The sequence below is a fragment of the Loxodonta africana genome, chromosome 22, assembly GCF_030014295.1.
Source record: "Loxodonta africana isolate mLoxAfr1 chromosome 22, mLoxAfr1.hap2, whole genome shotgun sequence".
NCBI lineage: Eukaryota > Metazoa > Chordata > Mammalia > Proboscidea > Elephantidae > Loxodonta > Loxodonta africana.
This window is the reverse complement of record NC_087363.1, coordinates 2937545-2951838: the sequence shown is the minus strand read 5'-3', so window position 1 is coordinate 2951838 and position 14294 is coordinate 2937545. Positions and strand designations below refer to the sequence as shown.

At 36.6% G+C, this 14294-nt stretch overlaps 1 protein-coding gene across 1 annotated transcript; it reads right to left on the bottom strand.

The window, feature by feature from the left end:
- Nucleotides 1-5978: 5978 nt before the first annotated feature.
- On the bottom strand, nucleotides 5979-6911 carry LOC135228526 (olfactory receptor 4C16-like). Its single transcript, XM_064275164.1, has one exon. It carries the CDS (start codon nucleotides 6909-6911, stop codon nucleotides 5979-5981), a length of 933 nt encoding a protein of 310 aa, XP_064131234.1.
- Nucleotides 6912-14294: the final 7383 nt, after the last annotated feature.

The following is a 14294-nucleotide window of genomic DNA, read 5'->3' as shown; positions in this document are numbered from 1 at the left end:
TACTTTACCAAGCATGACGTCCTTTTCCAGGGACTGGTCTTTCTTGTTAACAGGTTCAAAATATATGAGGTGGAGTCTCATCATCCTTGTCTTTAAGGAGCATTCTGGCTGTACTTCTTACAAGACACAATTGTCTGTTCTTTTGGCAGTGCATGGTATATTCAATATTCTTCACCAACACCATAATTCAAAGGCATCAATTCTCCAAACTTCGTTATTCATTGTCCAACTTTCAAATGCATATGAGGTGAATGAAAGCACTGAGGCTTGGGCCAGGCAAACCTTGGACCTTAAAGTGACTTGTTTGCTTTTTAACACTTTAAAGAAGTCTTTTGCAGCAGATTTGCACAATACCATATGTCTGTTGATTTCCTGACTCCTGCTTCCCTGGGTGTTGATTGTGAGTCCAAGTAATGAAATCCTGGACAACTTCAATGTTTTCTCTGTATATAATGATGTTGTTCATTGGTCCACTAGTGAGGATTTCTGTGTGTTTTTTTTTTTATGTTGAGGTATAATCTATAATGAATCTGTATTCCTCGATCTTCATTACTAAGTACTTCAAGTCCTTTTCACTTTCAGCAAGCAAGGCTGCATCATCTGTATAACACAGGTTGTTATCTGATGCCCCTTTCTTCTTCATGTAGTCCACCTTCTCAGGTTATTTGCTCAACATACAGATTGAATAAGTATGGTCAAATGACAACCTGATAAACATCTTTCCTGATATTAAAACATGCAGTATCCCCTTGTTCTATTTGAACAACTGCTTCTTGTTCTTTGTAGAGGTTCCACATGAGCACAGTTAAGTGTTCTGGAATTCCCATTCTTCGGGACGTTATTCATAATTTCTTATAATCCACACAATTGAGTGCCTTTGCATAGTCAGTAAAACACAGGCCAACATAGCTCATCTTACAGCACTATACTGGACAATGCTTCACTACTATTCATAGGGTTTTCACCGGTTAATTTTTTTTCAGAAGTAGATCACCAGGTCCTTCTTCCTAGTTTGTCTTAGCCTGGAAGCTCAGTTGAAAATTTTCCACTGTGGTGACTGTGACAGTTAAGGTTGCGTGTTATTGAATAATGGTTGCATAGCTTCTAGCCTCAAAGCAACATGCAAGCCCCCGCATATGACAAACTGACAGACACGCAAGGGACGCAATAAGTGGTAGGCCTAAACACAACATTAGTGTGCTTGGGATGAAAGGTGTGGTGACAACATTTGGGAATCTTACCAAAAAAAAAAAAAAAAAGCAGATCCATTGCTGTTGAGTCGATTTCTATTCATAGCGACCCTATAGGACAGAGTAGAACTGCTCTATAGGGTTTCCAAGGCTTTGATTTTTATGAAAGCAGACTGACACACTTTTCTCCTGTCTGTGACGTGGCCTGTGGTTTTGATCCAATGACCTTTTAGTTAGCAGTTGAGCACTATGATATAGGTCACATATTTCCTCCTGAAAAAGAAAAAAACAAGAATAAAAACCTCCCCCTTGCCCTCCCCCCACCTGAGATCTGCATATAGTAGAGGCAGATTAGTGAGGTAGTATGTGCCTGCAGCTGGAATCCTGGGAGCAGAGAGAGGAAGGACCCCACAGTTCAGTATGTAGACTTTCACTTGATCCTTGTATATGAAGCTGCACACTTCCTAATTTTCCCCCACAGTTATATCAAAATTTTCTAGCTCAATTCCTATCTACTATTGATTATTGAAAAAAGAAAAAAATGTTACCCTTGAGTCCATTCTGATTCCTGGTGACCCCATGTGTTCCAGAGTAGAATTGTTTTCTGTTGGGATTCAATGGCTGTGATCTTTTAGAAGTAGAGTCCCAGGCTTTTCTTCCAAGGCTCCTGTGGATGCATTCAAACCTCTGATCTTTTGGGTAATAGCCAAACACTTAACTGTTTGCACCACCCAGGAACTCCACCTATGGCTAAAAAAAAAATGACTATTTCTTAATGGAAGAAACAAGAAACTATTCAGAGTGATTATTTTTTTAACAAAAGGACTAGAAAGAGATTAGATTTTTTTCATTTTGTACATTTTTGAAATATTTGGATTTTCAAAACTTATGCATGCATTACTTCATATTTTCATGTCAACAGAGTCATCTAGGTGGTAAAATTATGTACTCTGTTTTCATCTTTTTATGCCTTTGTGTTATAGAAAAGTAAACCGTAAGTTCATATTTTAAAAAAAGAACAGTATTTTCTGTTAAACAAGGTGAGCTATCCATAAAAATTTATTTCCTCTCTCTTCTAAATTCTCAGTGAAATAAAAGTAAAAATATATATATATATATTAGCCTACAAAGAAAAAAAAAATACAAAAACTAGACAAAACAGGAAATAACAGTTGCCGAAAGACTGTCACATGCTTTAAAGCATGATGGTAGGTAACTGACTTAGCGGAATGGAGGAATTTACAACTACCTGAAGAAGGGTAGTGAAAAAAGCAAGTTAGTTCACCTAGAAAGCTCTGGAGATGTTACAAACTTGAAGCATCAAGTTTCACTGAATGCAGGGGTGAAACTTTACGCTGGATTAAGGGAGGAATATTTTATTTTCCAGACTATATAGGCGGTCCCAGAGCTATGAACACTGAACTTACAATAGTACTTGTGAACCAACCTCCATAAAGCCTGTTATATTAAAAATTTGAGGTACATAAAATGGTTCACAAAAACATGTGGGCAGTATTGTGGGATGGATATCAAAACGTTCTTATTAATGTATGATTCTGTTGAAGATGTTTTAGGGTACCTGGAAGAGTTTCTTTTTTTTATGCTTTGAAAAGTATACTATACGCTGTATAATAAGACAAACATTTGAATAACTGATGTTAGATACAAACTGTACCTAACTGAACCGACTTATTTACAAATTTTATTTAAAGACAGATTTGGGAATGGAACTTGTTTGCAATCTTGGGACTGCCTGTATTCCACATAGCCAGGAAACCCAGTCAGGAGACATCCCTTTTACCCATGATGGACAGGTTTCAACAAAGCTCATAGACTATGAGTAGGAAGAAAGGTGATCTATTTCTGAAAACCAGCCGATGAACTCCTTATGGATTACGACAGGGTATTGTCTGACACGCATGCTTTGGACATATCATCAGGAGGGTTCAATTACCAGAAAAGAACATCATGTTTGGTGAAGTAGAGGGTCAGCAAGGATGAGGAAGACCCTTGGTGAGATGGATTGGCACAATAATCATAACAGTGGACTCGAACATGCTTGTAATTGTGAGGATGATGCAGGACTGGGCAATAATTTGTTCTGTTGTATATAAGGTATCCATGAGAAGAGTGAATTCCACAGTAGATATTTACCTGTCTCTACTGTCTTCTGTCAGGTTGGCTGCTTATGGGTGATGGGATACATGAAAATATCTACAAAGACTGAGATCACAAGAACAATCTCACATTTCTGTTGCTCACAAATAGGTGTTATGTCCTAGGCAAAGTTTATGGGATACAATGCCAATGGATGACTTAGTCTATAAGGCTTAAACACAGTTGAAGGCACAGTGAAGACAGAAGGCACAATCTATATCTAAAATATTTATTATTTCAATGTGTATCTGAAGAAATAATAACTTCCATTAAGTATCTATAATTAAGGTTACAGACAAAATTAAGGTTACTAATCATTTAACTTTCGATAAGGATATTATCCTGTATTAACCAGGTAAAATGAATGTAATCATAAGTATCCTTAAAGGTGGAAGAGAGATGCAGAAGAGAAAGGGGGCTGTAGTAATGGGAGAATACTCAAATATATGCAATGTGGCTGATTTTGAAGATTTAGGAAGGGGGTCATGAGCCTACAAATGTAGGTGACCTCTAGAATCAGGAAAAGCCTAGAGCCTCCAAAAGAAACACAACCATACTGACACCTTGATTTTAGCTCAGTGAGACCTACGTCAGACTTCCAACCTAGAGGACTTAAGATAATAAATTTGTGTTGTTATAAACCACTACATTTGTGGCAATATGTTACAGCAGAGGTAGCTAACTAGTAGAAGATCTTAAAACATATATTTAAAGAGTCATCTCCAGATGTCCTTGGCAGGACTCCAAATCTCAAATTATTGGTGAGTGCCCTCATGTGAAATATTCTTCAATTTCCACACTTATACTTTGTCCCCATATGCTAACACTTCCAAGATAAACTCCCATAGTAAAGCATCTCCTCATTTCTCACCATGTATGTTAGCTAGGTACCGCAATTCCCCATGTATATTTTGGGATCATGTCTAAGAACAAAGATTGTACTTTATTGCTTTGGCTTTCCTGAGAACTGCCCTTGGTTAATTTGTGGGAGTAAAGAGATTATAAGGGGAAGCTCTGGGGAGAAAAAATATCCTTGTATGACAACTGCTTCAGATGAGGTAATTGCATGGGATCAAGACAAAGGAAGACTATTCCCTTGCATAGGGTAAGCAACCAAGAAGATGCAGAATAATTTTTGGGTTCATGGTTATTACTTTTCCCTACAAACTTTTAGCTCTCAGTGTCCTTTTCTTTCTCTATCAGGACACTGTATCCAACAAAGGAAACTTGTTGCTGCTGCATCTTCAGTATTCTTTGCACTTCTGCCATGTTTATTATAAAATTTTGACTCTGATCTAGAGCACAATTTTTGCCTGCAAGAGACTTGGTGGCAGTGGTAGCAGGGGTTTATATAAAAAGCATGTCCAGCAGACATAATAGATGGAGTGTTTCTGAGGAGACACCTACATTGGATTAAATGCACAGTCCCTTTTTATCTTTTCCTTGCCTTGAAATACAAGGAGACATCAGCTAAAAGTCAGCCAACTTGAAACGACTACTATGCAAAACTATTAATAGCAGAATCAATCTGTAGCTTCTGTAATCAGTGGTAAACTACTTGGGATAGATTTTGCCTTGAAATTCACAGAAAATAAAAATTTAAAAAAGTGATGTATATATGTCATTATAGTTCATTGTAGAATCCATAGTTTCATATCTACACAGAAAAATAGAAATGCATTTTCTCAAACTAAAGAAATGTCAAAGCTCTTAGTACATAAAACTGATACAAATTTAGTAATTTTAATACAATTTACTACAAAAACTCAATATCGAATTGTCAAATAAACAAAAATTTCTATATGGACAAAAATATAAATGAGAAATCAAATTGAAATCAGATTTTTAATGATTATGTAACTAGAGACTGTGGTGTCAGATGGATAGTGACAAAGTTGGTATACATTCCCACTACAGAAACGTACATTTCATATACATGTTTCAGTATGCTCTCCTCAAGTTATTCTGTTCTTTGGATTGTACTGAAAACTCACTAAAATTCTCTATCTGAAACATAACAAATTTCTGTTTCAAAGCCCAAAATTCAACCTCTTGATTACAACATTCAGTTTTGAAAAGAGAAATTCCACCAGGATAAGAATTTAAGCATATAGAGGGCTAACTGTAATCATAGGAAAACAAACTAACAAAAAATCTATTGTCTTTAAGTTGATACCCACTCATGGCAACCTCATTTGTTACTGAGGAGAACTTTTCCATTGGGTTTTTTGGCTGTAATCTTTATGGAAATGATTCATCAGGCCCTCCTTCCATAGTGCTGCTGAGTGGATTCGAATGTAAATCTTTACGACAATAGTGGAGCGACACCAGAAATCAACATGAAGAAGGACAGAAAAAACACCAGATCAAAACCACAAGTGGTTCTAGTTATCCAAGAGAGGCAGAGAGACAGTAGTAAAAAATCTAAAGTAACTGGTCTGGCATATCTGTTTGTACCTGCTTTTGTCTCAACACTAACCAGTGTATGTGTTCATTTTACCCAGTTTCCTGAAGAAAGTAGCACTTATTCCCCAAGATAAGAATCTATGAAATTCACTATAAGATGATTATATGCTTTGTTGAATTTTGCTCAGTCAATGTAAACTATGAAGAAGGACTTGAAACTTCCATTCATCTTTGGTTATCTGAGATCAGTTTCTTGCTCCATAGTTTCCTCATGGCATTTTTCACCTCAGCATTTCTCAGTGTATAAATCAGAGGGTTAAGCAAAGGTGTTCCAATTGTATAAAACACAGTTATCATCTTATCCATGGAGAAGGTGGTTGCGGGGCGTGTGTATATAAATGTACAGGGAACAAAGAACAAGATGACTACGGTGATATGGGAGATGCAGGTGGAAAGGGCTTTTCTCCTCCCTTCAGCACTGTGGTTTCTCAGAGAATGCAAGATGATAACATAGGAGAACATCAGCACCACAAAACTCATTATGCAAAGGGCCCCACTATTGGACACTAGTAGCAAGTTGGTCACATAGGTGTCTGTACAGGCAAGTTTCAACAAGGGGTGCAAGTCACATAAATAGTGATCAATCACATTGGGACCACAGAAAGGTAAACGCAAGGTCAGAAAAATCTGAACTGAAGAATGCACACCGGACGCTACCCAGGCTAGAGCTACCAACACACTGCAGACTCGCCGGTTCATGATGCTCATGTAGTGCAGGGGTTTACAGATGGCCACACAGCGGTCAACGGCCATCAGCATAAGGATCAAGACTTCCAAGCAGCCAAATAGATGAAATGAAAAGATTTGGATTATGCAGTCACTGAAAGAGATAGTGATGGTCTTCTGAAGGGCATCCGCAATCACTCTAGGGGCTATGGCAGTACAGAAGCAGGTGTCAGATAACGATAAGTAGAAGAGGAAAAAGTACATTGGACTCCCAAGTGCCCGGCTGGTCTTGATGGTAACAATAATCAGCGAGTTACCCAACAATGTCCCTAAGTAGGAAAGCAAGAAAAAGACAAACAGTATTTTCTTTTTAACAGGATCTTGTGTCAGCCCAAGCAGAATGAACTCAGTCACATTATTATTCAGCAGCATGATTTTGTGAATGAGGAGAAGGTAGAAGTATGAAATGGTTTATCTGAAAAAAAAAAAATACAGGAATTAATGTATGGTGCTATGCAACAGTGTGAAATATTTAATGCAAATTAATTTGTGGTGTTATGTGATGTTATGGGATATTTTGATTGAAAAAAAAATCTCTCGTCAGGGACATTCTAGCTATTGTGTCTTAATGAGTCGCTTCACCTCTCTGACCTTCATTTTTAATGACCTTCTCATAGGATGTTTTTAAATCACAGATAAGCTTGTGAAGGATACTTTCCTAAATCACTCTTATATGCAACTCTTGTTAACTTCAACATGTTTTTGCTCTTATTAATTTGATTTATTTGATACGGAAAAAATCAGGATATATGATTCCAATGTATTTACTTAATTTTTCTCACATTCAATAGACCTTGGGACCCATGTTTTGCATGGTCGGTTTATCAGACAGTATTTAGAATATATGTGTCTTCCTTTTTGAATTTAAAGTTGTAAATGTAAAAACACACACTATTCATGTCCACATAAGTAATATCTTGTTTCTGCATATATTTATGTATTACATACTAGTAATACATACTTATATAAATGTATATTACCTAAAATGTATATATAAACAAACAAACAAAATATCGCCACCAAGTCAGTCCTACTCACGGAGACCACGTGTCTTACAGAGCAGAACTGCTCCACAGGGTTTTTTTTTAATGTAATTTTTGCAGAAACAGATCACCAGGACTTTCTTTCATGGTGGTGGTGAGTGAGTTTGAATCGTGAATCTTTAGGTTACTAGTTGATTGCAAATAGTTTATACCACTAAGGGACCAATAAATATATGACCCAGTCATTTACTGAACACTCACTTCAAGATATTCCAGCTTGAAAAAGGGAGCAAGAAACACCTATTTACCTCATTGCTGTGGAGTCAGTTCTGACCATAGCAACCCTATAAATGGCACCTTCTAAATAATCTATTTTTACCTCAAACACCTTAATGATATTTAGTACTTGACATATTGCAATAAACAAATGAATATTCTTTGAAAATCTATAATAAGATATCTAGGTGTCCTGGTGGTACAAGGTTAAAACACTCCACTGCTAACAACCAGAATGCTCCTTAGAAGCAAGGATGGCGAAGCTGCATCTTACATACATACTTTGGGGATGTTCTCAGGAGGGATCAGAATCGACTTGACAGCATACGACTACAACAACCAACACCACACAATTTTACGAAAAAGCAAAGCATTTGAATAAGCAATATACACAAGAACATTATGACTGGCAATTGAGCATATATAAAAATACTCAGCCTTATTAAAATCAGGGAAATGCCAATTAAACAACACTGAAATGCTCGTAAGTTTTGTAAAAAACAGACCATATCAAATTTTGGTGATGATTTAGGAAATCAGTATGAGATCTAGTGAAATATTCCCAGAAAGCATTCAAAAAGATATACATTGCAGCCTTGCTAAAAATTGGGGTAACTAGAAATGATTTAAATACCTAACAGTAAGAGTATGTAGGTAATGTGAAATATGGCTTTACTATTGAAAATTAGGTAGAAGTTTAAATATTGGAGCTATATGAACATCTAACATGGATAAATCACTGAGATATATTGATGACTTTAAAAATTAATAAACTGTGCAAAAATTATCACAGTATGATAACTTGCATGTTGGAAAAAAAACAATATAGAAGGCTGTATAGATTCTATGTGTATCTGTGTGCTTATAAATGCATTGAGAAAGATGTGGAAAGAAATCTTCACCTCTGGGGAAGAAAGGGTATAATGGACAAAGGGAATTTTAGTGTTATAAATATTGTGATTCCTCTATTAGGAGATTATATTACAATATTACTTCTGTAATTAAAATTAATTAAAAGGTCATTTATTTTAATATGGTTCAAGGACAATGCATTATATGGCAAATGAAATTGCACAAAATAAAACAGAAACCATGATCCAGTATTAGAATTCAGTCAACTTTTACATAACTTGTTCTTTCTTAGTTATCGTATTGTTTCCACTCTTTCTTTAGTAAATGTATATACAGATGCTATTCTCTACCCATTACATTCCATGAGCTTTCACTTTTTAAATTTCAGGTTCATTTATACACTGCAAATATAACTAGTCAAATGCATTTCTGTGCCCTATTCCTCTACAGGAAGATATTTGAGATAAAGAAATCAGTACCTCCTTCTGTTGTACATAGGGTGGTTATGAGCAGGAACAGGCTTCACAGTACCTAAAAGCAACCACAACCACATAGGTAGGTAGGCAGGTAGGCAGGTAGGTAGGTAGGTAGGTAGGTACTATTATGATCACTCTACGGGCATCTATTTCGTCATCCATAAACGGGGAAGTACAGTCTTCAGGAAATCTTCCAGCCACTAAGAATCAATTTTTATTCATCAAGTGCTTTACTAAATCGATTATTACTTAATCAAAATTATCAGTTAAGATCTTCATCATTCCCTTACTATTTTTTATTCTGCTTATTGCTTTTAATATTCAATCATTTGATAATCTTTTCAAATATACGGAGCTATTTAGCATTGCTCTTCTATCTGAAGTAGAGTAAAAATCGTTCCGCAATTCTCTTAGCCTCTTGTCCCAACAACAAACAGCCCCAAGTTAGGAGCCAGGATTTCAAGATACCATTGCCATGGTTAATTTTCCATTAGAACAGGTCTCTTTACTTTGACTCGTAAACTAATAAAAATTCCAAACTGTGACCAAAATTAGAAGAATCTAAAGACTGTAAAATATACTTAGCAAACAGGTATCTTTCCCAAGAATAGTATAATATTATTTTAAGAGTATATTCTGTGGATATTTAAAGAGTCAGCTTTAAATGGATTCAGGTATGCAAAAAAAGAAAGACAAGAAAAGGAAAGGGAATAGAAGGAAAAGAAAGGGAAGGAACTCACATACATGTTATCTACCAATCCCAATCAATATTTGAAGGAATGTTCTCCAGTTTCCGAGTTCATGACAGCATACAGGAAAAACACCCATTCACTATCAAAATAATAAATACACCTCTTTGAAAAAAATAACAGTGAAAAAATCTTCATGCTTGATATCTAGATGTGAAATTATGTTTAAAATAAATATATCAAAAAACTATCTTTACGCGTAGTCATAATGAGAATGAGAACTACGTGATGAAACTGCAGGGAAATGGCAGATGCAGCTGAGACTTTCGCTCTTGCTTTCTTTGCTCCAACACAGCAGTGAGCAGTGAGGGCCAGTTCTCTAAGTGCCCGGGGCCTGGGGACTCCTGGAGAAGCTGCGCTGAAAGCATTAGGAGGAGGGTTTAAAGGTGCTTGAGGAAGCTGAGTGCAATCCCACCGGTATTCCCTATGGAAGGTTTTGGACAAGACTAGGAAAAATAAAATGTTTGTTGCTGTTATTGTTGTTATTTAACTTCTTTTTTCTCTTGGCTTTTTTTTAATGTGACTTCTTAAATTCTTTTAAATTGCATCAAATATACAATGTTAAACATTTAGTATAGGTTTTAAGACCAATGACCACAAAATTAAAAAAGTGAAATAGCCTTATCTCGCTCTATGCAGGGAATAAGCCCTAATGCAGTCACTAAATTTATTGAGTATTTCTCTGCTCAAAATACCAAGGCCAATAATTTATTTGTATTGCATTTATTCTGCTTTTTTAATGCAAGTAAGGTCAAAGTTAAATGCACTGTTAGATTCCTTTATTATTATTATTATTACAACAGACATCCTTGTGGATGTGAGGGTAGACATTTGTGACTGAGCAGTAGAATTCTTACCTTCCACGTGGGATACACTGGTTTGATTTCTGGCCAACGCACCTTATGCACAGCCACCACTCAGTTCTCAGTGGAGGCTTGTATGTTGCTAGGATACTGAACAGACTTCAGGGAATCATTCAGGTTAATATTGACCTGGAAGAAAGGCCTGGTGACCTACTTCTGAAAATCAGCCAGTGGAACCCTGTGGATCACAGTCATTCAATCTGTAAGCCCTCATGGGGGTGGCACAGGACCACGTAGCATCCCATCCATTGTGTGTGGGGACTTGCTGGAAAGAAGCTCACAAGAACAAATTGAATTATATTTGTCACAGTACAATAGCATCCATTTTAGGGAAAATATATAAACTTAAGGTGGAAGAAAAAAAATTGAAATATTTTTCTCAAACCCAAGGGATAAGATAATTAAAAAAAAAAATTCTGAATCTGGAAGATTCCATTTCTGAGATGTATCTACTCAATACAAGAAAATTGTTAAGATTTTGGAAAAAGAATATTGAAAACTCAGTGGAACAAATTGATCTCAGCAAACATGACATGACTAGGTAAATTTTTTTATTTTTGTTGTTAGGTGCCTTCAACTGGGATCTGACTCACAGAGATTCTACGTACAACAGAAGAAAACACTGCCCGTTTCTCTCCATGCTCACAATCTTGTTATGTTTGAGCCCATTGTTGTAGCCACTGTCAATCCACCTCTTGAGAGTCTTCCTCTTTTTCTCTGACACTTACTATACAGAAGGGGATGTTTTTCTCCAGGGACTTGTGCCTCCTGATAACATATCCAAATTGTGTGAGACATAGTCTTAACATCCTTCCTTTCTAAGGAGCTTTCTGGTTGTGCTGCTTCCAAAGCAGGTTTTTTTCATTACTGCCACAGTATATTTAATATTTTTGCTAGAGCAACAATTGAAAGGAATGAAATCTTCTTTGGTCTTTCTTATTCATTCTCCACCTTTCTCAACCATTAGAGGCAACTGAAAACAATATGGCCTGAATCATGCACACCTCAGTCCTTAAAATGACATCTTTGCTTTTGAACTCTTTAAAGAGTTTTTTTGCAGCAGATTTGCTCAATGCAATGTGTCTTTTGATTTCTTGACCACTGCTTCCTTGGGTCTTCTTTGTGTATGCAAGTAGAACAAAATCGTTGACAACTTCAATCTTTTCTCCATTTTTTATGATGTTGTTTATTGGTCCATTTTTGAGCATTTTTATTTTCTTGATGTTGATGCATAGTCCATACTGAAGGCTGTAGTCCTTGATCTTCTTCAGTAATTTCTTCAAGGTCTCTTCACTTTTGGCAAGCAAGGTTGTGTCATTAGCATAGTGCACAGGTTGTTAATGAGTCTTCCTCTAGTTCTGATGTTCTGTTCTTCTTCATATAGCCCAGTTTCTAGGATTATCTGCCCAGCATTCAGATTGAATAAGTATGGTCAAAGGATACAATCCCGACCACACACATTTCCTGACTTCAAGCCATGCAGTATTCCCTTTTTCTGTTCTGACAACTGCCTCTTGCTCTATGCACAGTTTCCCTGTGAGCTTAATTAAGTGTTCTGGAATTTCCATTCTTTGTAATGTTATGGGTAATTAGCTATGATCACAGACAAATGTTTTGCACACTCAGTAAAACACAGGTAATTCTCTTTTCAGTATTCTCTGTTTTTACCCAGGATCCATTTGACATAAGCAATAATATTCCTCATTCCATGTTCTCTTCGGAATCTGACTTGAATTTGTGGCAGTTCCCTGTCTATATACTCGTGCACCAGCTTTTGAATGTTCTTCAGCAATATTTAACTTGCATGTGAGTGGCTCAATGGTTAAAAGCTAAGGCTGCTAACCAAAAGGTCAGCAGTTTGAATCCACCAGCCACTCCTTGGAAATCTCATGGGGCAGTTCTACTCTGCCCAGTATAGTCCCTATGTGTCAAATTTGGCTAGACAGCAATGGGTTTTGGTAATATTAATGATATTGTTCCATAATTTCCACATTTCATTGAAACACTTTTTTTTGGAATAGGCATAAATATGAATTTCTTCCAGTCTCTTTGCCCAGTAGCTGGCTTCCAAATTTCTTGGCATACGTGTGTGATCCATTTGTTGAGCATCTCAATTGGTATTATTTGCTTCCTGGAGCCTTGTTTTTCTCCAGTGTTTTCAGTGTAGCTTAAACTTCTTCCTTCAGTACCATTGGTTCTTGATCATATGCTACCTCATGAAATGTTTGAAAGTTGACCAATAGTGTTTTGGTACAGTGACTCTCTGTGTTCTGCCATCTCCATTTGGTGCTTCCTGTACTGTACTGTACAGTATTTTGCCCATAGAATCCTTCAATATTGAAACTCCAGAACTGTTTTTTCTTCAGTGCCTTCAGTTTGAGAGATTCCAAGTGTGTTCTTCCCTTTTGATTTTCTATCTCCAGGTCTTTACACATGTCATTATAATATTTTACTTTGTCTTCTCCTGCTCCCCTTTGAAATCTTCTTTTCAACTCTTTTACTTTGTCATTTCTTCCACTTCCTTTAACTTCTCTACATTCAAGAGCAGTTTTCAGAACCTCTTCAGACATCGATTTTGGTCTTTCCTTTATTTCCTGTCTTTACTAACCTCTTGGTTTCTTCATGTACGGTGTCCTTGATGTCATTCCACAACTCTGGTCTTTTGTCATAAGTGTTCAATACCTCAAATCAATTCCAGAGATGGTCTCTAAAATCAGGTGGGATATGCTCAAGGTCGTACTTTGGCTCTCGTGGAATAGTTCTAAATTCCTTCGCCTTCAACTTGAGCTTGTATATGAGCATGTTATGGTCTGTTTGGAAGCCGTCCCCCAGGCTTGTTCTGATTGATGATTTTGAGCTTTTCCATCGTCTCTTTCCACTGATGTATTTGATTTTATTCCTGTGTATTTCATCTGGCGAGGTCCACGTTTATAGTTGCTTTTTATCCTGGTGAAAAAATATTTTTGCAATGAAGAAGGTATTAGTCTTGCAAAATTCTATCATGCGATCTCCAGCACCGTTCCTATCATCAAGGCCATATTTTCCAACTACCAATCCTTCTCCTTTGTTTCTGACTTTCTCATTCTAATCACCAGTAATTATAAATACATCTTGATCACATGTTTTATCAATTTCAGACTGCAGAATTTAGTAAAAATATCCAATTTCTTCATTTTAGGCATTAGTGTTTGGTGCATAAATTTAAAGACAAATCATATTAACTGATCTTCCTGTGGGGATATGGATATTATCCCATGACTTCAGGATGTGTTTGGAAATGTTCTTTATTTATTTATTTATTTTTGTACTTTATGTGAATGTTTACAGAGCAAACTAGTTTTCTGTTAAACAGTTAGCATGCATATTGTTTTATGACATTGGTTAACAACCCTATGACATCTCAACACTCTCCCTTCCCAAAGTTGGGTTCCTTGTTACCAGCTTTCATGACGCCTTCTGCCTTCTAGTCCTTTCCACAGGGCTGGTGTGCCCCTTCAGTCCTGTTTTATTTTATGGGCCAGTCCAATCTTTGCCTGAAGGGAAAACCGCAGGAGTG